Raw genomic sequence first — 24,971 nt, 5'->3', positions numbered from 1 at the left:
ATTCAACTATTTCAACTATTATAAAATAAATGTTAAAAGTTATTTAATTTTTTTAATATTTGTCATGTATACTAAATATATGTATGTATTAAAATGTTTTAACTTATATAAATATTTAAAGATGTAGGAATTATTAGACAATCAAATACAATAACTGTTTTCTCTGTTTTAATTCGTTAACTTATGGCTTATTTAATATTTTTTTTTATTTGACTCATTTAATCGCTTATTTGACTTAAAATAAAACATAATAAATTAAATATGTATTCATATCAATTATTATAATATTATAACATTAACAGATTTATTGAAATTTTAATAAAAACTTCTTTATGTTTAAGCACCTGTATAGGCGAATTAAAGCACTAAAATAATGGAAAATTACATTTATATGATATATTTTTTTTTAAAACAACAGGTAGACGGTAGTGTAGGTGCTCATCAAAAAAGGTACGAAGTTTACGTAATATTAAGCAAGGATAAATAAAGTAGTATAAAAAGGAATATAATAATATTATCTTTTACACCGTTAAAAATAATGAAAGTAAAAACATTAAACTAAAAGTTCCAATTCGGCAATATGCAGGTACAATCTTAAGAAATAATGATTCTATTAATAAATATAATTTACTATAAAATTGTACGTAATACGTCTATAAATAAATTGACCATAATTGATTCATAAAATATGTGTAATTTATAAAAAATGTTTTGAAATTATATGAAAATATATTTTAATAGATAATAATAAATTATGTTATTATTTTTTTTATTTATTTATTTATTTTTTATTAAAAATAACCATTTATTACAATTTATAATCAAACAACATACAATTTCTATGGTTTATCTACCTCCTATAAGCAAAGCTTGTGTTGGTAGGTAGAGAGTTGTTTTTGGTGAATTTTAATATTTTACTGATAGGTAATATTATTTATCTAAATATATATTAAGAAAAAACAGATTTATTTAACAATAAGAACAGAGAGAAAAAAAGAAATATAAGATATAAGAACAGCATTATTGAAATTTGAATACATAAAACATATACTATACTGTACATAAAATAATATATTATATAAAGTTTACAAGAATTTCAAAGCTCATATAATAATAATTGACTTATCACTTATATATCTATTTATATTAATTTTAGTATTATTAGTTCGTTAGTATTTTTTTACATTTAAGTTTAAAGAGTTGAATATTTTTGGTCCTAGATAGTTAACGAATTTTTGGCCTATATTTCTTTTTGTGTAATTGATTTTTATGTCTTATGCTATGTTTTCATGCTTATTAAGAGGACGCTATACCCGCATGCGTTGTCTCTGTCTTATACACGCGTAACATAGTTAAAAACTGTTTTGCGTGGGACAACTTTACTCCCTCGATATTTTAATCAAAATAACCAAAATTATAAATCCCATTGGGAAGAACTTTACCTGTGACGTAGCGTTTTAATTTTTTGCAATTAAAGTTAACGGTTTGAGAACTTTAGGTTTTTTCATTTAATTATAAAAATTATTGGTTCCCACTATCAAAAAAATTAAAACGCTACAGCATAGGTAAAGTTCTTCTCAATGCAATTTAAAATTTTGGTAATTTTGATATAAATATCGAGGGAGTAGAGTAGTCCCGCGCAAAACAGTTTTTAACTATGTTACGCGTGTATAAGACAAAGACAACACATGCGGGTATAGCGTTTTCTTAAACATATCATCCAGTGGGGAACATTTTTTTAATGTAAAACATTTAGAAAATTTTTTGTAAAGAAGATTTATCGGTAAAACACTAAGTTCTATATAATTCTCTTTTGTGGATCCGGATTTATTTTTTTTGTTTAGGCAGATACGAACTGCTTTATTTTGTTGGATGTTTAGTGGATTAAGTATACTATCTGTTGTACCATCCCATACAGTTATTCAATTATTCCATATTGGCATATAGACTGGTATAGTGACATATATACAATTCTCATAGTGTCATTAGGTATTTAATTTATTTAAGCTATATAATTTAAACGTAATTGTCGTTAATCGAGTTGTGATGTTTAATACATGCATATTCCACCTCATATTGTCGTCAAACATCAAATCCAAATATTTTATTTTAGTAACTCTATTTACTGTGGAGTAGCTTGGATTCTCTCGTTTATCATAGTTATAAACTTTTAATTCTTGGAATGTAGTATTTGGGAAATTATAAATTGAGAAAACGACATAAAAAATGTTTTATTGTAGTTTATTGTTATTTTCTTATAATTGAGTTTTTGTATTAGACAAATTTAATTCATTTATTGCTTACATATGCACTATTTCCCATGTTTTATCTGAAAATAATAAACACGTATCGTCAGCATAGGTAATTATTGACCCGTCAATTTTCATATTACATATACTATTTATATAGATTATAAATAGAATCGGACCAAGTACACTTCCTTGTGGTACACCACAATTTATTTTCATATCATTACCTATTATCCCATTTAAAATAACCATCTGACTTCTTATCACTCAAATAGCTTGAAAACCAATTTAAACATTCATTAACAATACCAAACCCAGGAATTATATTTAGTAATTCTTTATATGATCAACGGTATCGAATACTTTCGCAAAGTCTAAAGATACGGCAATAATATTTAACTAGTATCTAGTGCATTATAAATATATTTTGATACCATATAACGCATCTGTAATTCCTACACCCGGTCTAAAGCCATATTGTTTTTTCGAAAGCAGTATTTAGAAAATAATACATTTTCTAAAAATTTCATTAATTTGACTTTACAACTTTTTCAAGAATCTTTGCTAAATTACTGATCAACGATATTGGTCTGTAATTATTTACTATTGTTTATCCCCATTTTTAAAAATTTGTTTAACAATAGTTGGTTTATATTCCTATATTCCTTTTTTTAAGCTTTTGTTATAAATAAAAATTATTGGATCTATAATAAACCGTTATTTTATCAAAACCTGATGCCGTTTCGTCTTTTAAATTATTTATTAACATGATAACTTCATTTTTATCTACAGGTTTAGTGAAAATGGTATCAAAGTTCTTATCATAAGGATTATGTACTTCTATAAGACGCGATTTAATAAATTTCTTAGACAATTGTTAGCTAATTGTAGTGAAATACTCATTGAATGCATGTATGCTTTAATTGGTTCATTATTAACATCAATTATTTTATTATCAATTGCAAAGCCTTTTTTATACTAATAAAATTATAGTATACACATTATACTATATACAAACAATTTACAATATAAATGATATAAATCAATTTTTTATTTGATTATCTAATAAAAAACGAAAAAATTCAAAGTATTTTTAAAAATAAACGGTAGAAAAAAATGATAAATTTTACCTAAAACCAGTACTTGAAAAAAGCGATTTTTTATAACTCAAAAATTAACCTTAAATAATTTAAATTTTCTCCGAATTTTGTATTAGCATTTTCTGTTTAAATATTTTGATATTCTTTTTTGTTAATTAAACTTAAAATTTTTTTTTTTTTAAATGTTTGATATGTAAAAAAGCTTGAACATTTAATACTCAAATAAAGTTCTTCATATTAATGGAATAAATAAAAAAATTGTTCGTAAATTTAGAATGATTTTTATAAGCATTTACAAAATTGGATATTAACTAGTAAAATAACGATTTATTATAAAATGATTTTTTTCATTTTGTTGTAACTTGTAACTGATAAACGAATAGATCACCATAGATTTAAATTGTTATCTTGAAATATTGACCACATTTTTATATTATCATTTTTATACATAATAAATGGTTTTATTATAATCATACAAACAAAAAGTAATATTGGTCTATCAAAAACTGAGTTTGTTTAAAAATTGCGGTTTTTACAATTTTTTCTCCCAATTTGAAAGTACTGGAATTTTTTGAAAGTCCATACCAACTATATTTTAATAAATACTAGATTAAATTTTATATAATCAATCTCTCTTGAATTTGAAGATTGAAACATTTCTGCTATAATAAGAATATTTAGTCATTAAAGTCTATAAATCTGCAATAATAAAAAAAATAAACTTTTGTATCATTGTAAAACTAATAAATGCATTGCTCCGCCCAGAATTTAAAATGTAACAAATTGCACATAAAATTAACTATTAAGTATATAATTTTTTTGCTAACTTATATGTACTTTAATTATACTTCGAAAATCAATTAACATTATTACTTTTAATATAATATAAATAATTTTTCTGTACAGGATTTTAAAATTAAAAAATTCCAACAGCTTTTTATATACATAGTAAAAACTAAATATACTAAAAACGGGAATATTTACGAAATTATTTAAAAATTTTCTTAAAAATGTGTTGATTATTATTTATTAGCAAATTAATTTTAATCATAAATTTTAAATATAAGTTTCAAAGCATTTGGGAATTTTATAGGTATTTTCAAGATATTTGTTTGTGTAATGTTTATTTGCCATAAAACTTGACAATTTAATAAATGGTTTATCATAAGTTTTTATACAAAAATTTATAATATACACTATTTTTATACTAAAAAGGCGCTTCATAATAAATTTAGATTCCAATTAATGTAATTTCATTGTATAAATCTAACAAATTTAGGTTAATATTTATAAATTATAAGTTTTTATTCTATATTATTAAAAAACGGGCGAGTGGTAACCGTTCTTCTGTATTGCATGTATCGAATGTACTTTTGCATTGAGTATAACACTGTTACATAATGGATGTGTTAAATTTGAATAAAAATCGAATATAATCATTGCATACAAAAAATGATTCTGAGCAGACGATATTTATTGAAAAAAAAAATTAAAAATTTCAAATTGTACTATATATATATGTCGTAGCCATTTCGGGAAATCGATCTTAAAATACTAATATAAATATTTGATAAAACAATTAAATAAGTAATTAATACGATTATAAGTGATTTTTGACTTTTTAAGTTAAACGAAATAAGAAAATTGTTTAATAAGAAATTGTTATTTTACTCGTGAATATCCAATTTAGACAAATCATTGGCTATTGCGCAACTGAAAATCCCTACGTAGGTATTTCGATATTCGTTTAATTATCATCGCCTTTATCCACGAAATCCAACATTCCGTCTTACGGTTATGCGTGTAATTACTATATGATTATGAAAAGTTTCACGAACCCGTTAATGTAAAATATCGTTACCGTCCAATAATAGACATAGATAAATACGACGCTTTAAAGCCGATATTAATGGCGACTGTAATTAATGAGCAACGATATTATTCCTATATGCACACCGTTATCGTTGTTTTTATGACCATTAAAGATATTATATATTATTATTAATCGTATTGTAAAATGCACACACACGCACACACATACACAAACCAGCGTTAGGTTAGGTTAGGTCTTTATCGGACGTGCAGTAAGTCGAAACATATGATATAGTTTAACGATCTGAATACAATTTGAATACCGCACGTCGTTAATAATGTTTTCAATAGGGTAAACCGTATTCTAATCTCACGATTATCGGGTCCCCTCCTCGCAGCGTGCCCGTGTACCGATACTGTTGTAGCCATATATATTAATATGTAATTTGTGTTTACGAGTGGTGGTAATATACGTAATGATATAACGACGTCATGATAATAATAATAATAATAATAATAATAATAATATGCACTAATATATATTTATTAAAAATATTATTTTTCCCGTAGTAATGTTTACGCCGACGACGTGAATACAAACCAATAAACTGTCGCTGGTCCGTACGCTAACCACCGCGCAGTCCATAATACATTATTATCCGTCCTCTGTATCATACTGTGTGTATGGTGTTTTTGATGTACACGGCGGCGCACGTTAAACATAATATTACACGTCTATCAATGACTATCGTTTTATAATTATTATTATTATTATTAATATTTTTTTGGCGTCATGTTCAAATACAGCCAAGGCAGAGACCGATTCGTGCCCGATCGACATCGCAGCCCGTATTCGTTTTATTCGCTACACCACATCACCGTAGATCACCAATACGATTGCGTGTCCAACTGCGATGAAGAATCCGTAAGTATTAATCATACACCTGCCCGCTCGTCGCTGTACGTACTACCTATTACCCGTATGCGCGTGTTTTTGTTTTCGATTATACAGACATTCTAAAGCCGACACAAAGACACCGCGAGTGATGTATATGTTTATACGTTGCTCTCTATACCCATAAATACCGATAAATTGATAACGACCGTGTTAATAGTTAATAACTTCATCACGTCTGACGACCGTCGTGTCCGTCTATTGTTGGTCGTCATACACTCGTATTATTGCAACGTTCCGCGATGTCAATATACGGCCGCGGAGTCAAGAATCTCGTTATCAAAATAAAATCGCAACACCTTCTAATTATTGTCCATCAGCCAGTACGCTCCAGTATATATTATGATATTATAGACAGAGATATATTATAATAATGCGCACTAACCCGATACGATAGGAATCACGGCGATCGCGGGCCTTTTTGTATCTCGACGATCTGCAGCTGTCGAACGCCGCCGTTTATTTGTCTCGTTGACCCGCTACTTTGAGCGTGATAATGGGGCAGCGGTTTAATATGGTTTCGGAAAAGCAAATACTGCAGTACACGATCGTGACGGGAATACGTTTGTTTGGATTTGTGTTTTCATTCGATCGATATAGGTGCTCTAAATCGTAAGCGACAAAAACACTTACTATATGATTATTGATATTGGCCCAATGTTTGGATAGGATTTCCTGGAGCCGTTCGAGTGCGAACGGCAGCAAGAACAACAGCACCGAGCTTTTCGCCAACTTCAGTCGTACATGTCACTGGAGTCCATTGGCGGACACTTGTTGCGGCACGTGCTCAACCAACGTAACAACGGTTCGGATAAGATAGACCTTTCCACCGTATGTCGGGACGTTGACTTGACGTGGCCCATCCGGATGGTTGGCCAGAGACGTTTGGCTCGGAAGTCCAATCACGCTACCAACAAATCACTGGTAGCCGATCTGCTGTTGGACATGCCGAATCTGTCCAATGACTGGAGTAAGTATAACCACTAATAGTTTAAACGCATATATCAGCGTGTCACTTAATAGAGTTTACCCAGAAGAGTGTTGATGATTTTTTTTTTTTTTTTAAGAACGGACACAGTGCCAAAATTATAAGGGCGAGTGTTCAATAATTATATGTGTACTAATTTTCTAAGACTAGAGAGACCAGAGATATATCTTATATTTTAATATTAAAATAATAGCATGATTAAAGTTTATTTTTTAAAGTTAGACGAAGACGGAAATTGGAATACGTAATAATTAATTATATTAGTTTAAATATTAAATATAAATAATATAATATTACTATAACACGTAAAATATATATGAACATGGACGTATATAAGCGCTGTGCTACGAGATCGTTATCTATGACTATAACGACTGCATTTTGTGTATTTGTGAATGTGCGAAGGGGGTAGGTACTATGCGAGCAAAGCCAAAGCGAGCGATTTTAGTAAATAAATACATTTAAATCTAACTAAACTTGGGCGGTATGTTCAAATCTTCGCTCTTCGAGTAAGCTAGTTCAACACACCACAGAGTTTATCTATAAACACTAAAATTCAATTTTAGATTATTATATGCGTGTTTAAGAATATTAATATAAGAACTACATATAATACATACAATCATATGGGATTAACAATAATATACGATGTATAATAATTATTAGTCAATAGATGGGCACTAATTAAACTGAAATATGTAGTAAAAATGACAAAATATACGTAAAAAACACCATATTATAATTTGAGATTAATTTGTATTTTTGTGTATACTCTTATCTACAAAACTACTAAGAAGAGATAATTCCGCGAGTTAAGTAGGTATACCCATCACGTATATCTAATACGCGATTATTAATTAATATGAGACATCGTTGCGGTGATTAAGATAAATAAATAACAATGAATAAAACGTATAAAAAGTTAATTTTAAAGCTTGGTATTGAACAATGTACTATGTACGTATATCATTATATAAGATTACAAATTTATAGGCGAATGACTTGTTAAGATAAAAAAAAATATATCAAAAAAAAATCAAATAATGTAAACATTAAAAAAAAAACACTAAATTTAATAAGGAATGCAAATTGCAATGTAAAATTTCTCTTATTTTTTATAACAAAGTATATTTTTAACTTATTCTACAATATTTCTTGTTATTTTAATAAAATATACAAATACTAAAAAATCCGTTTTTCAAATAATACATGATAAAACGGATATAATACTGATAATAATAATTTATTCCCTAATATACATATTATCAATAGTTTTGAAAATTTTACTTCAAGGATACAGTACCTATTATGACATAATAAATATATTATATTACTGATAGACACATTTATAATCTGCTTAAATGTCTTTTAATTTACATAAATTCATAATTTGTGTTTTGAATGATCTTTTAAATGTTATCGAATGTATGTATGATAGTCGATAAGATATAGACAGGGCGAAGCATACTATATGAATATAATAAATTATATATACAAAGCAAGTAAGTACTTAATTTAATTTATATAGTAACACACTTTAATATGGTAGATTTACTAATATACTTTATACTAATATATATATATTATATACTTAATAATATATGTGTTGTATTATGACTTTTAGGTAATTATGTAGAAATGATCAGAAATAGAAATAACCTAACCTGGGCATTTTATATTTTTATACAACTATAAATTACCAAGATAGCAGGAAATATAATTGATATGTAATTAATCAACTATTTTTATTTTTAATGATTATTAAAAATATATAACCAATATAATCCATATAGATTAGCTAACGTAACCTATACTTTACCTTTTTGAATATACGTATCATAAATAATGTTGTACTTATATAAATATAGTTTCTCTTTGATAAATAAAAATCTAACATCAAATAATAATACCTACGTTTTTTATAAAAAAAATATGATATAAACATAAAACAAACATTTAATTAAATATAAGAATTCATATAATTAGAATTTATGAAGTAATAAAAATATTTAATACAAATAATGTATACATTATCACTAAATAACTCGTAAATAAAAGAAAATATAAAAACAATGATATTATGCCACATTCACGCAATGCCACTATAATATATCAATAATTTTCAATCAAAAAAATATCTAAATTACCGCGATAAAGTATGTATTCTATTATCTTCCAAATGCATTTTTAAACTTTGTTGAAAATTTCAAATCTATATGATATTATGTAAATTCTGAACGGAGTGATTTTACAGGTATACCGTCAAGAGATAAAAATCAATCGATAGCGCGTCAATTGCAGATAGTGTACCTACGACATTTTTAAATTATTTTATTCATATTGAGTTATAATTTATTTGGTTTAACAATTTATAAAAAGTGAATGAGACATCGATCTTTTTTGCCGATGCCAAAAACTTGTATATCAACGATGTACATATCGATTTTCGTAATAATCGATTTTCATACTTGAAAGTGATTTATGGTATCAAATTGGATCTTCTTGAACTAATTACCGGTATTTTACTTAATAATAAGAAAAAGAACAAAAAAAAATTAAGGAAAACAGAACTTTTAGGTACAAATAATTTTTGACAAAATCAGTTTTTAGATTCTGAACGGAGTGAGGAATGTATTGATATTTTTTTTTGTGTCTGTCATCACGTTTTGGAGTATAAATAACGCTTTAATAATTCTTAACATCACCCCCTCTTTGAAAAGGAAAATTAAACTAGTTGGTACTTTGGGGGGTCAAAAGTAAAAAATGTCCAATAGTTTTCAAAAGCATCAGGAAAAATAATCAATTTTCAATAAAATCGATTTTTTTATTTTGCTGTAACTCAAAAACGAATCATAATAAATACTTGAAATTTTCACCAAATGTTTATATTAGCGTCATATATTTACGATTAAATTTTCAAAATATGTTAACTTTTTTAAGCTATTTATAGACAATTGAAATTTTCGATTTTTCTAAGTTTTTTTTTTTGAAATGTCTACAAAAAATTTGGCAATCAAAAAATTTTTTAAAATATAATACAAGGTTTATTATAAGTTGTACTTATCATAGTCAAAAAAAAATCAAAAATCGTTAGTCACAACTTTTGTTGATAAACATTTAAAGTTCAAATGTTTACAAACTATGTCAAAATCGCAAAAATTTGCAAGGAATTTTGAAGTTGAAAATTCATAATATTTTTGTGATTTATACCAAAGGTTAAAAATCCCAATATATTTTCCATAACTTTTTCTAACGGCAAAAAAAAATATAACGTCAATATAGAAAAAATTTGATGAGCGTATGAAATTTAATTTTTTACGAAATCGCGTAAAATAACGATGTAATATTATGATTTAAATATAGATAAAAGTATAGTATAATATTATCCTACTAATTATCTTAGACTGACAATGACAAATATCATCTCCGTCCAGAATCGTTTTTCATATACAATGATACCTGTCATTGCAGCATTCAAATTTAACACATCCATTATAGTCACCTACTCTCCGTCTCTAGAGCGATACCCACTTGCCCACCCTTTTTATAATTTATCTAATAGTCGTAAATACTGCTTTAATTTTTACTAAATGTTAATATTAGTGTATAACTTAAATATCTACTGTTTTTGTTCTGTTTATAGACACACATTTGGATGTAATTAGATAGTCAAACTAAGGCTCTCGGTTTGGTACACGTGTACACGTAGTTCGTACCTTAAAATCATAACAAAATACACGAATACTCGTGTTGCCGTGCATTTAATTACACGTGTTTTTAAAGTCCGTATACATGTGTATTAAAATTATCCGTGTAATTAAGATCCAGAAGTTTTTTTTTATGAAATTAATAATATTGCCGTCTTATTTTGATGTATTCTGTTAACCAGTTGTCATTCGCTATCGTCTGAAAATTTTTATTTAGTATTTACAGATAGGTAAACCCAATATGGAAAACTCATAGTATAAGGTCTACGGAAAAACCGGACATAATCTAAAGACGATTTTCAGCTATTTTATTTATTGTTTGTTTGTAAATTATTGTTTATATCTTATAGTTTGAGAAATTATTTTGTAATTAACATTCAAAGAAAAACATTTATAATTCGTTTTATGTATGAACTATAAATGTAATTTAACATTAAAATAATTGATTTAGTTTTGTAGCGTTTATCGAGAATTTTGTTTTACATGTAGATCGATATTGGTCATATAGAATATTTGAAATCTAAAAACCTGATAACTCAGATAAATAAACACATATTAATAGTTTTTACTGAAAAAAAGTTAAAGATATAAAAAAATAAAACTATAGGATTATAAGTATTCGTTTTTATAATACATTTATAGTACATGGTCCTTTACCTCATTCTTGTATATGCCACTGATCACGGTGTACGGACTTCTATTACACGTGTACACGGGTACTCGGACTCTAAATACACGTATGTATACGAATTGGTGGGGTGAGCAGGAAGACAGAGCTCCCCTATTATTTATTTATTTTTTTACGTACGCCAACTTAATTTTTTTCACAGGAACAGGAGGACGGCACAAACTTATGCCCAAAATAATTTGTATAAAAATGTGGATTTCAATTTATAATATAATGAATTTTTTACAATTTTTAGTATCAAAATTATATTTGATAATGGTTTATTTATTTGTTATTATTATTATTTTTTTTGTAGTTTGTTTATTAATTAATTATAATATCACACTGTTCTTTGCCTATAATTTATTGTACATATCTATTCTGTGGATTAGTATGAAGGTAGAATTAAAATATTCGTGTATTTGAAAAGTGGTATTCAAAATTTAAGTAAGTTTGGTAATAGGGTGTGGGAGTAAAGCCCCCCACGGGTCTGTTTTAAGTAATTGTGCACTTGGAACGCATGTTTTTAAATCGTTAGATTGAGTTCCTCTACTTAATTTTTGCCAATTCGAGCACTGCGTATACACGTGTATTTAATTACACGCACTTTAGCACTGTTTTCATAAAAACACGTTCGTCCGTGTTCTCAAATACATACACGTGAAATAGAGACCACTTATACCAACGAAAAATAAAAATTATGATTATTTTTTTATAATTCAAAAACATTATTTTTATATAGACTTATTGTACGCGTATTATTATATTTTATTTATATACAGATAGATATGCGATATTTTCGGTAAAAATTAATTGAACCTACTTATTACTATACTATATTATAGTATAATGGCAGCAATATCAATATATATCATAAAATATTCTTAGTACTAGAAACACATGCAGTATCCGTTCAGAATCGTTGTTGGTGTTCAATTATTTTATATTTACGTTTGAATTCAAATTTGACCCATCCGTTAAAGTTATCTACTCAATAATTAGGCACACTCGCACCTATAATGTGTACAGCAGAACGATTATCTAGATTTTTTTTCGTTTTTACCAATTATTTTTTATACATTTCCATCTTTGACCCTCCATTTAGTTTTTCTGAAAACGTGAATTGTCGAATCATTACTTTACTAACTATATGATATTATGATACTCTACGGCTTAGTATTAAGTCCACCAATAGCTCGGTAAAAACAACACTGTATTATACTCATTCGCGTTAGGTCGAAAAAACATCACGTTTTTATTTATTTATTTTTTTTTTTTGAAATTCCTATAACTGCAGCGCAGCAGAATGTAATAACCACGACGATGTGAATAATGATATTTTTTACTAAACCGTATAGTGACCAAGATACTGGACTGGAGTTCGACGGGCTACTTGACGGCGGCCATACAATCGTCGATACACTTGTGGTCGTGCCAAACCCAGAGCGTCCGGTACACGATTGTTGCGGTGATGGACACGGACGACCCGACGCAGGCCGACGACGGGGCCGCGGTGAAAACCGTCATCGGCTGTCTGAAATGGGACGCGCAGGGCGAAAAACTGGGATATTCGTTCACGGTGGAACGGGGCGAAGTGCCGTCGTCCGACACGTCGGGCGAAGCGTGGGACGACGGCGGCCCGTTTCCGTACACTCTCTTGGAACGAATGAACGCGTACGCGGCACGTGATCGGCGATCCGCGGAGAGGGATGACGCGGACGTGACGTACTGGTCTCCGTCCATGAACGCGTCAGTCGACGAAACGTCGCGAAACGCGGCGAAGAGCACCGGGTACATAAAGGTGCGTGCGGTCGTTTCTAGTTTAATTCCGGGTCGATTGTTAAAAAGACCCTTTTTTAAAAATTACATACATAGTATGACAGAAATGTGGAAGGTCACGCGTTGTCGGGGTGAGTGGGAGATCGCTCACCTCCAGGGTTACTTAACCTAAGGGTATGGAAACAAATAGGCGCAGTAGATCATTATAATGTGATCGTTGATAATATATATTACTACTTCCCAGCATTTTTTATATCATAACAAACTGTTGTCAAGAGCAGTATTAGCAAAGCTGAATATTTTTAACGGTGAAAAACGCTAGCGATTTCCCATTGAGAGCACAGCGTTTATTATGACTTTTGAAAATTGAGTGTTTTTTCTATTGAAGTCAAACGTGACATGCATAAACTCTTTATAATTTTTAAATATAATACAATTTTACAGTTTAGTATCTTTATAATTATACATTATACGTAACTGTATTTTTTGCATTATTTTTGTTAGATTTTTTTATACATACAACTGACTTGCCAAAGGTTTGCGTTGAGAACAACTACAAAGAGAGCATTTTATAACTGATCTGTCATTTTATATTTTTAGTTAATTTCAAAATAGAAGTTATGTCTGTGATTACGGTTTGCCCGTGTTGGAGTAGAAAATTCGAATCAATTTTTAACTTTGGGGGTAGATACTAGATTCTGATAGAAACGTTGGTATAGTTGGAAAATCCTGGTACTCTTAATAATTCCGAAAATACACAAAAATCTACGAAAATACGAGAATTTTTACGCAACTCAAATTTTTAATAAAATCAATTTAGTTATAGATTCAGAGTGAAGAGATTTATTGATTTTACAATTATATGTGATTTTATTTTATATTTTTGTGTTTGTCATTACTTTTGTAGCAATAAAAATACTTGGATTTTCAGCTTCAATCATTTTCTGATAGTAAAGTAATTTTAGACTTGAGTTTATATTTTAGGGGGTAAAAAGTAAAAAATGTTTAGTGATTATCTTAATAATTGGGATAAGCAAACAAAAAACAAATCGAAAACTAAATTTTCACGCAAAATCAATTTTCTTATTTTGTTCTAATTAAAAACATATAATCGTAGATATTTTAAATTTTCCAACAAATGTTCAAATTATTATTTACTATACATGGTAAATTTTTAAAATGTTTTAATTGAAATATTGTTTCTACAAATCTGAAATATATTAGCAAACTTTTTTTTAGACATTTAGAGTTCAAATTTGGTTATTTAAACAAAGAGCAACGTTGTACAAGTGACTGAAAAGTATTATCTATGATGACTTTTATGTATATTACTATATTATTATATTTTGTGTACACAATGACATTTTCAAAACATTTGAATAAAATTAATCAATTATAAATTTTATTCTATTACCTATTTTTACCGCGAACCTATTCGATCATAATTCATACATTTATAGCAATTAGCAGTAATAAATTATAAATAATAATTAAATATATGATATGTACTATGTATATTATAGTTATTAATAAAGGCTAAGGATAATAGACAGTGTTCACTCAGGATCGTTTTTTGTATTCAATGATTTGTCATTGAAACCAATTTAACACATGAATTATAGAGAATTACTCAATGATGATATTATATAATATTATATAAAAATAATTGACACATACGACTTATATTACTGTACATCACGTATTGTACGAGTGGTTGCGTACTTTCGTATTTTTCCTCTTTTTTTGTTTTAAATCAGAAAAAAATATTTATCTATAGCTCATAATTCGTAGTCATTAGATATTTATATTAACATTTTCTAAACGTGCTATAATTTTAAATGTATTTTACTTTATTTATCCTATTTTTTTAATTTGAATATTTCTAGTTTTTTTGATAACATTTTTATTTATGATTAGAAAGGCCTGAATTTAATATAAGGTTACTTACAAATTGTTCTTACAGTAATTAAAAAAATTGCAAGTACATAATCACATTTGTTTATAACTGTTTGAACTGCAAATATAAAATAGCGACTTACAAAAAAAATTGTAGTATTATAATATATCATTGTAATTAAAAAATAGATAATAAAGAGAAACACTATTATTCAAAAATCAAAACCTACTTTACTGTAAAGCAAATTCCCTGTTTTTTGACATCAGTTTTTTATTATTATTATTACCATTATACACCATATATTATGTGAATATGTTTCATATAATATTACCAACATGACGAATGATTATAATAAAGTTGTAATAATAATTATTAATTTCTTTTTATTATTATTATATTCCTATGATTATACAATTTAAAATTTATCATAGTATTGTTATCATATTTTGCCCACAGGTTTGGTTATTGAACGCACCGAATGACAACTCAAATTATGAACAAAAAGCATCTAATTGTGGTTGTATAACCGGTGATACGTGCCAACGGTTCAATGGATGCAAAATTATTGTCATGGATTGGTTAGCCAACGGTCGTGTTTTAGTGACGTTAGTTATAATATGATAAATATATAATATATGATTTGAAATAGTAAACTGAAGTCAGAAATATAATGTATTCGTAGATTAGCGCAGATAACATTACCTGTATAGACTTAACATAGACGTTAGTCAATTATCAATATTTCTATGAGTCTATAATTTTTTCTTTATATTATTTTTTGGACATGTAAGTTATAACAAAATACATATGTTAAATTACAAGTCGTATTAAATTACACGTTATAACAGTAATTTAAAATTTTCATATTTTTATCATGGAATCAATTTAAATCGATGTCAATTTTTTTTAAAATAATTTCATCATTTAATTTAACTGTTGTACAGTATGTAGATTTGTATACTAGTGTATACTTAACCCACTAAATGCTACCCACTTTGCTTAGTATAATATCATTATCATATAATTTTATTCTAAGTATACGTAGTTATTATGTAGTTATTTTATTAAATATACATTTCTAGCATTATAACAACTTAAAATATTATCCACGTGTAATTTAATAGGAAATTGTGTTATAATAAATTATTTTAAATTATAGCTCTACCTACAGACATGTATAAAAAAAAATAAAGTTTTAATACCGACTGTTTTTAGGGAGTTAAGTATAGGCAATTGTATTCGTGCATGCTGATTATGTAAATGTGTACGTATAGTAAGTGATGTTTAGCGTATGTAAAAGAAATAGCTCCCGTATGTGCATACGCATGTCACTAATGAAGTAATGTTAATATTATTTTGTTTATTTTTTACAAAAGTATCAATCTAAACCTAACCAATTTATCCTATGCAATTTCTAAAATGTATTAGTATTCTACATGAAATTTACTCAAAAAAGTATTTCTTATATATTTTTTTAATTTATTTTTTTAGTTCAATATAATTAACATTTTAAAATTCTTAAAATTCAAAATTTTAAATCTAATTTCAAAGGGTTTAAGAGTTCGATTTAAAAAAAAATAGAAAATTCTTTTTTAAGTTAACTTCATAACGAAGCCAAACACTTTACCTGATGACTACGATAGTCGGTACAACTGGTATAACATAATAATATGTAGATCTATTTTAATATATAACGTAGACGGGATCGAATTTTCTTTGATGTAATTATTTAATACTATATTTCGTTGCACACTGACACTGTGTTAGGTTAGAGATACTTTGTTAACTCGAGTTATAAAACAATCATCTTATTTCTATATTATGTTATGTGTATTTCAGAGGATGTACGAGGGCCACAGTGACATTTTTCAGGTACGATTTCGCCCAAAAGAAATTGATCACTACGCGCATTATACACAAGATGAACCAAAATACGCTAATTACCTGTCTGCACGTGTCGCAGGACAAATGGAGTCGTCACTTGGCCGTAGCCACCTATTCGCAACGAGCGTGTGTGTTGAAAGTTTGGCGTATTGAAGACCCGCTGGAGTTATGCCCACATCGCAATCGGTGTTTCGATTCGAGTATCAACGTGACCCAAACCTTGACCGACCGATACAACAGTAAACAGCGTGGCGATTCTAACTGGCTGATAAAGGTTTAAATTATAACATAATTATTGCATGACGTTTGCGATTTGTGATATGCGTATTTTATTTTAACAGTATTATCCATTATTATACGTTAGCGAATCCGAAACTTGATGTTTTTGTGCGTTTATGGTATTTTTAAAGGAATAGTAGATTATTGTTTAACTATGTATGCAACTTTCAAATACCAGTCAAATAGGGAGACTTAGGATTTAATTTGAAAAGATGCTGACGATATTATACTATTTTTGAAACGTTATGATCAGAAATGCAAGTTTTATGCATTTGTATATCGATTTTGATAATCCGTATTAAATTAAAACGATTTTGAAATTAGTTAATACTGCAGGATCAAATATCTTAATTTAACATATCATTCGTTTTTTTTTAATTTAGTACTTACTTTACTTTGAGTGGGTACTATAGTTGTACCACGAAGTCAAAAAACCTAAATTAAAAAACCTATTTTTATACCAAACGCTCTACAATTATATATAAGTTGTATCTCGACTACTCCACTACATACGAGTGGCCTACGATAAACATTTTAAAGTACTAGTTACCTCCCAATGATCCAGTAATACATATATGAGTGGTTCATAAACGATTCAAACATCATATATTCATATATATATATATATATAATTATATAATTATAATTTTACTTATATTATCAAAATATGTTTTTTTTATTTTTAATAGTTGCACATTACTATACCACAGACTGATATATTTCGTACTGTACAATTCTTAAAACGTGTTTAAGAAGTTAGTGTGAAGTTTTTTCTTGACTTATAAGCTACGATGTTGGCTATAATAAAATAGAAAATCATCTACATAACTATATATTTTAATGGACATTTTGAACCACCGGGTACTTAATGTTTTTAACCTACTTATAGATTTTGGCACAAATAGTACATAGTTTTTTTATAATAAGAGTACCTATTATAGAAACATAAAAACAAAATTTATTTTTTCAAATGGTAAACAACTAACTTAAATTTAATAAGGTACAGCAATGTAGGTTACAACTTTTATTATGTGGTTTTAGAATTTGATAAGAGCGATGAACGTATTGATTTTACAATGAGGTATTTTTTTACATTGCATATTATAATATTATACTTATTATAGTACACAATAATTTTTCGGTTTTTAATTTTGATAGTAGTTTTGAATTGAAAATTGGATATAATTTGTAGGTAATTTAGAGAAATCAAAACTGAAAATTCTCAGTACTTTATTTTTATAACCGATAAAAACAAACAAAAAAATAAGGAAAAACGTAAACTTTTGCGCTAAAACTGATTTTGATTAAATTGATTCATTATTTTGTTTTAGTTCGAAAACGAATAACCATAGAAACTTAAAATTTACGCCAAATATTTATATTATTATTTAAATATGGTATAATTTTTATAATATTTTGACTTTTTTGAGTTAATTAGTAAACAATTCAAATTTTCGATTTTATTATTTTATTTATAAATGCCAATAAAAAAATGTATGAATGGGTAAAAATTAGTTAGAAATTATCAATTCCAAAAAGCAAATATACTAGTTATTTATAGAAATAATTTAAAAATATAATACCTAATATTGTTAATATTCCTAACAAAAAAAAAAAAGTATAGTTATTTAATTATGATAATACATTACATTACATCTAATATATAAAAATCTCGTGTCACAATATTGAAAATGTTTGTTACCAAACTCTTCCGAAACAGCTGGACAGATTTTCATGAAATTTTGTGTGTATATTAAGTAGGTCTCAGAGAGTTATTTTAAATAATTTTCATACGCCTAGGTGTAAAGGGTGGCTCACCGCAAAGGGTTGATATCAGTAAAATAGTAAAACAATAATAATCACGCGTTGTCACGGCTACTAGAATATTTTTTGTATGTGTGTATTTTATCTGCGTGTAGATATGAATTGTTCTGAAGCGTAAGACACCGACTAGTTCAATTATATTACCTCATTATTATGTTTAAAGGCTGTGCGATTATTTAATCAATTAATCGAATAATATATTATTTTTAACGAATGATATATAATCGGTTAATCGATTGAAAAAATGCAACTCTAGACGGGGCAGCTATGTAAAATTGATATGTCAGAGATATCACCTATACACTAAATCATAAAACCAAAAATAGTTTTTATCCTTACGCTAAATGTTAGCATTGTTAGCGTTATAGGCAACCAAACTTAACACGAGTGAAGTTTGTGCGACGAAGTGCACCGGGGCAGCTAGTAATTTATATAATTAAAATAATAGTTGTATTTATCTTATAATATGCAGTGACAATATATGAATTTGATATTGTACAACTATAATAGGTACTCTACATAGCATTATAATATATTATATTATTATTGTACACAAGACCAAAGATATAGAAAATATTGTATATAATATAAATATACAATAATAATATATTATATATTATATTTAATCTCATTATTACTTATTAAGCCGATTGCACATAAAAATAGTAAAACTCGATAGTTTAAATGGTAACAGATAATATAAATTTATGTTGAAGAGACTGTTAATGCAAAGAGCCAAGGACAATGTGATAGTTTCTGTTATAATGGCATGCATCGTGATAGGTATGTCTATCGCACTATCAGACGTGCATGCTAGTTGACAGTAAAGTCAGGGTGCTTTAATCTCACCTAAAATTATTTTTTTCATTCATTAATAACTCCTTCTTATGGTATTATAAATTTACCTTAAAATAACTTTTATTGTACATTTAACTGTATAGATTAAGCTTCTTCCACGAATTCCCCTTTCTATAAAAAAGTATGAATACGCGATTTGTACTTGGCCTATAGAAGAAACTATTATTTTTTCAAATAAATTCATCTAAAAGGTTAAAATCGAACTATTTATTTTCTCTATCTGGCTCTCCCGCAATTTGTTATCTAATTATTTACTTTCTGTTATTTGTTATACGTTTATACTTTATTATTTACTGTATTTTTTTGTTAAAATTGTATATACCAATATCCTTAATCTATGCTATTATCTACCTATAAATTATTTTTATATGTTTTCAATAACTGTACTACCTCCCAAATTACCGTATGTCGTTAGTAAATTTAATTCAATTAAACATAGGTAAAATTCATAACGCAAAATAATTTATTTTTCTTATTTTTTTTATAGTGAGTAAAACCATACATTACAATATTGATAAAGAAAAATATTTTTGAAGGTATCACATATCGATCGTCTGAGTATTGTCATTAAAAAATTTAATATCAATTTATATTTATAACATTTTTTTTTTATTTTTTATGTCAAATTAAAAAAAAAAAAAAATAAAAGCCGATATGTCAAGCACTTAAACATACTATTCTTTAAAATTTAAGTAATGTGTAACTTTACTCTAAGTTCATTTAAAAATCGTAAAAGACGATTGTGCACGAATGCGTTTTGTCGTATATTATAGTGCGCCTGAGAGAAAAAAAAATACTACACTTCTTAACTGTAATATATGATTGGGAGGTTCATCCTTGCCATGCTTTCCCCTATAAGTATTACGTCCTGTCTCCCATATGGCCGATAATCGATTGTTATTGCCATTTATATACTATATAACCGTCACAATCCTCGTACACATTACATTCTATAACATGAGTCTATATAATTGTTACACAGTATTATGTTAAAATAAATAGGCCTTCGCTTGGCACCCGTGGAAACACGCTTTGATGTGTTACGCTGTCACATCGACCCCACAAGACGGGATGCAGATGTACGTCAATCGTAAGTCCCCGTCGTGGTTGGTGTTGGCGAATGCGTGCAAGGGACAAGTGTTGAAGCGCATCGAACAGACCGCAAGCAACTGCTGCCCGACGATGAACATACTGCACGTAAACACGCACTCGATGACGTTCAGCCGACTGACTGGCGAACTTCTGTTGTCTGCCACGACCGTGTATAGTGTCAGTGAGTAGATCGAGATAATAATAGTAATAGTATACAACATAATTCGAACGCGTGTCGCCCTCGTGCGCAATTATGGGTTACGTTAGATTGAGTAATCGAATTTTTACTCTTTTCAATCCCGAATTTAAAATTTTTAAGATGTTTTGTATCAAGAAATCTTTAGAAGATTTTAAGAAAAATATAAATTTTAATTATATTTAAATACTTAATAATAGATGCTATGTATACTTTTAATACTAGTTCAAAGTAACTTATAAGTGACACAATAGTGGCTATATTCTACTGTCCACTGTTGATACTTGATAGTCATTGTGTAATTATTACGAAATCGGAAATTATACTGAAAAAACATGTTCACACGGTAAAGAACCAAGAAACAGTGGTATTAATGATACTATTGGTACATGAATCTTATAGGTATCTAGGTACTTTATTGTATTTGTAATAGACATCCGTATCTAAATATAATATTATATCTTGTTTCTTAATTGAAGTATTTAAGATATTTTTTAACGTACGATAAACTCCATATTTTGTAATAAAAATTAACTTAGAAAATGAATTTTTCAGGCAGTCGGGCGAATAATACTCATTATCTACTTTATATTTACCTATTAAAATTAAACCTATAATTTTATTTTATTTTATCAAACTATACGATGTTATACATATAGACTCATCGTATGTAATTTCCGTATATTATATTCGACGTTTCGATTTTTTTATAAATTGTTCGATAAATTTTTAATAAAATTCTGATTGATTTTTTTTTTCTATTGAACAGGAGATAATGCATATTCCAGTCCCATTTTAATAGAAAAACACAGCGTCGTAGTGATGCACGCCCTAGACCGAATCGTCGAGACATTGAGTAGTAGCCATACGGATCGAGGACTGTTTTTCGCGTGGAGCCCAGACGGAAAACGTATAGGTATATGATAAATTTTTTGTTAATTACATCGCATAATCACGTTCACTGACCTCACGTTAAATAAAATTAAAAATCAACATTCAACAGTTATATTAATAGAGTAAGAAATTTAAAATAACCTGTAAGCAACTAAAAATATACCCAACCATAAGATAAAAAAATGTTGTTAAATTTTAATTCGATGACATTTTTATTTTATTTTTAATAAGTAAACATTTTTGGTTATTTAAATTTACAATTACTAATATTTTGTTATTGTTTTTCACTATTATACAGAGCGCCAAATAATAATAATAATTATCCACCTCTAAATCTTGAAAAAAAAAAAATCCATGTATAGTTAAATTGTCTTTGACCATTTATTTGACAGTATCTAATTACATTTCTGTTCGTAATTAACTGTTGATATCGTCAACAGATTCCGAGATAATAGAATTTCTTTGTAATATGATAAACATAGTGGACTAGAACAGCATACTATTTATGAGTTTTGTTTTGAAACTGATTTAATAAAATAAACAATAATATATGAGTTGGTACACAACGACCACATACTATATTATGATCATCGAACGCTGTGGGTTGTAGTAATATATATATTATATATACAATGCAGGGTCATACACTTCGTCGATTCATTTGATAGATACATGAAAAAAAATCGTAAACATTTTCGTTTTGATGTGTAGCTTTGACGAGTTCCGACGAGTCATTGAGAATATGGAACTTCTGGCCGTCCGGTAACTTCCAACGAAAAACCAACAACTGTCCGCCGCACGTTTACACCGCGAGTTCGACTTCCACGGTTACTTCGGGCCATCTCACGGAAGACGGAGGCCTAAACAACAACAATTACCGACTTATACACAATCAGAGCTCTCAAAACAGCCATTCGGCGATGTCTGAGCTATCATTGGATGCGGCTCGCATAATAAAATGATAGGCCGTTACGACGTGCGTTTTGTGTGAATTATGCGTCACGCGATGCTAAGCGTGACAATAATAATTAAGCATTTAATAAAAGATTTTCGAGTCAATTAATATTAAGCAACTATAAGAGGTTAAATTTTGTTAACCATTACACTTGGCCCAAGGTTGGAAAACACCTACTTAACTTGTGGCGACTTTTGTACCCATATCAATCACGGATATATTACAATTTTATCGTTGCTTTCTTTGTCTTTCTTTACACTTGTTTATGTATAGATATATATTTATATTATAACTTCGAACTCCGTAATCTATAATTCTATTTTTCTTTTTTCAGTAATTATTTTACGAATTTTTACACGGTGGATACGTTTTTCTCGGTTTTATTATATAAATTTAATTTTAACTTTGTATTTTTATATTTTTTTTATTACTTATTATTATCGTTGAACGTATATAATTACCATTATCATTAGTATAGAGTTTTATGGGTGGTATTCGAGATTTGCAAATGCTATACAATTTAATTTTTACACACTCTGCATTATGTATTACATTATAGTACGTCTTATTATTATTATTATTATATTAAGTTTACTACAGTGTACTAATAGCTATGATGCTGAACAATAAATTTAAATACCATGTAGTCGTATTATGCTACCTAAATCTTTATTATTATTACTACGCTACAAATAATTAATATAGTAGTTGGACGATCAGTATAACAGTATACGTTATACAGAGTGATTCAATACGTATGCTCATACTCCCTGTCCTTAATTCTTTGATCGTTTGATAATGCATTTATTAAAATTCTATTTATTGGAATTTTTAAGCATACCTTCCTTGGACGTCTCAATGAAAGACTCTATTTTTCGCAAATCATTCTGTATAATCCTGACTATTCCCGATTCATCTGCAGACGGTTGCAATGCTGCACGCCTGCATGGTATTAGTTATTAATTATATATAGTGTTATTTATAAATTTATAATATTACGTAATACTTTTCTTTTAGTTTCCTAAGTTTTGAAAATTTAATAAAAGATTCCTCATAAGTAGTTTATACTGAAACCATAAAATCTAAACAATGTATAAAGACAAAAATTCTTTTTATAGACATTTTTAGTTGACATTTGGACGAAATTACTTATTTAAACAATAAATAATGATGATAATTATTTGTTATAATTTAAAAACATTATTCGTGGGTGTTTAATATTTTTAAATATGTTAAATTATTATGAATTTTACTATATAAAATAACATTTTTAATTTATTTTAAGATATTATTCATTTATACTATGAATTTATTTTTAGTTTTGTTACGGTATTTACAGAAAAATCAAAGATGTCATTTCATTTTGAGTTAAAATCATATTAACCTACTGTAGTACTAAAAGTAAGATAAACTAACTAACTTGACTTTAATAACTATATCAAAAAAACAAATATATCATGATATATATTTAGTGATATAGGCTAGCAGACCCTCTCAGTTCAACATTGTTTTCTCATGATATATCATCATTGGATTGAAATTTAACACACCAATATTAGTGTCCCACCCGACGTCCATAAAACTCAATTATATTATATTGAATTTAACGTATACTTAATACTTACCTATCTGTTTTATTTTAAAAAACGAACATATTTACATATACCAAATGAAGCAGAGTATCTATATAATATACAATTCAATTGTAATAAATATATCATCATTTTTCTAGTATATTAATATTTTTATATAATAAAGTGTTGAAAATATTAGTTTATTTTTTTTTTTAATGGTACATAATTAGAAACGTTTAGTTACATTTAGGGGAATGTTCA

The 24,971-nt window shown here is 27.6% G+C and overlaps 1 protein-coding gene across 1 annotated transcript; it reads left to right on the top strand.

The window, feature by feature from the left end:
* The first annotated feature begins 5,748 nt into the window (after positions 1 to 5,748).
* On the top strand, positions 5,749 to 23,754 carry LOC113556833. Its single transcript, XM_026962002.1, has 8 exons — positions 5,749 to 6,086; positions 6,786 to 7,086; positions 12,837 to 13,279; positions 15,611 to 15,759; positions 16,994 to 17,312; positions 21,002 to 21,272; positions 22,057 to 22,203; positions 22,893 to 23,754. The coding sequence occupies exons 1-8, from the start codon at positions 5,955 to 5,957 to the stop codon at positions 23,141 to 23,143; spliced, it is 2,013 nt and encodes a 670-aa protein (XP_026817803.1). The 5' UTR covers positions 5,749 to 5,954; the 3' UTR covers positions 23,144 to 23,754.
* The last annotated feature ends 1,217 nt before the right edge of the window (positions 23,755 to 24,971 follow it).

Source organism: Rhopalosiphum maidis, chromosome 3 (genome assembly GCF_003676215.2).
Source record: "Rhopalosiphum maidis isolate BTI-1 chromosome 3, ASM367621v3, whole genome shotgun sequence".
In the NCBI taxonomy this organism is placed as follows: Eukaryota; Metazoa; Arthropoda; class Insecta; order Hemiptera; family Aphididae; genus Rhopalosiphum; species Rhopalosiphum maidis.
This window is presented reverse-complemented; position numbering and strand designations above follow the sequence as displayed.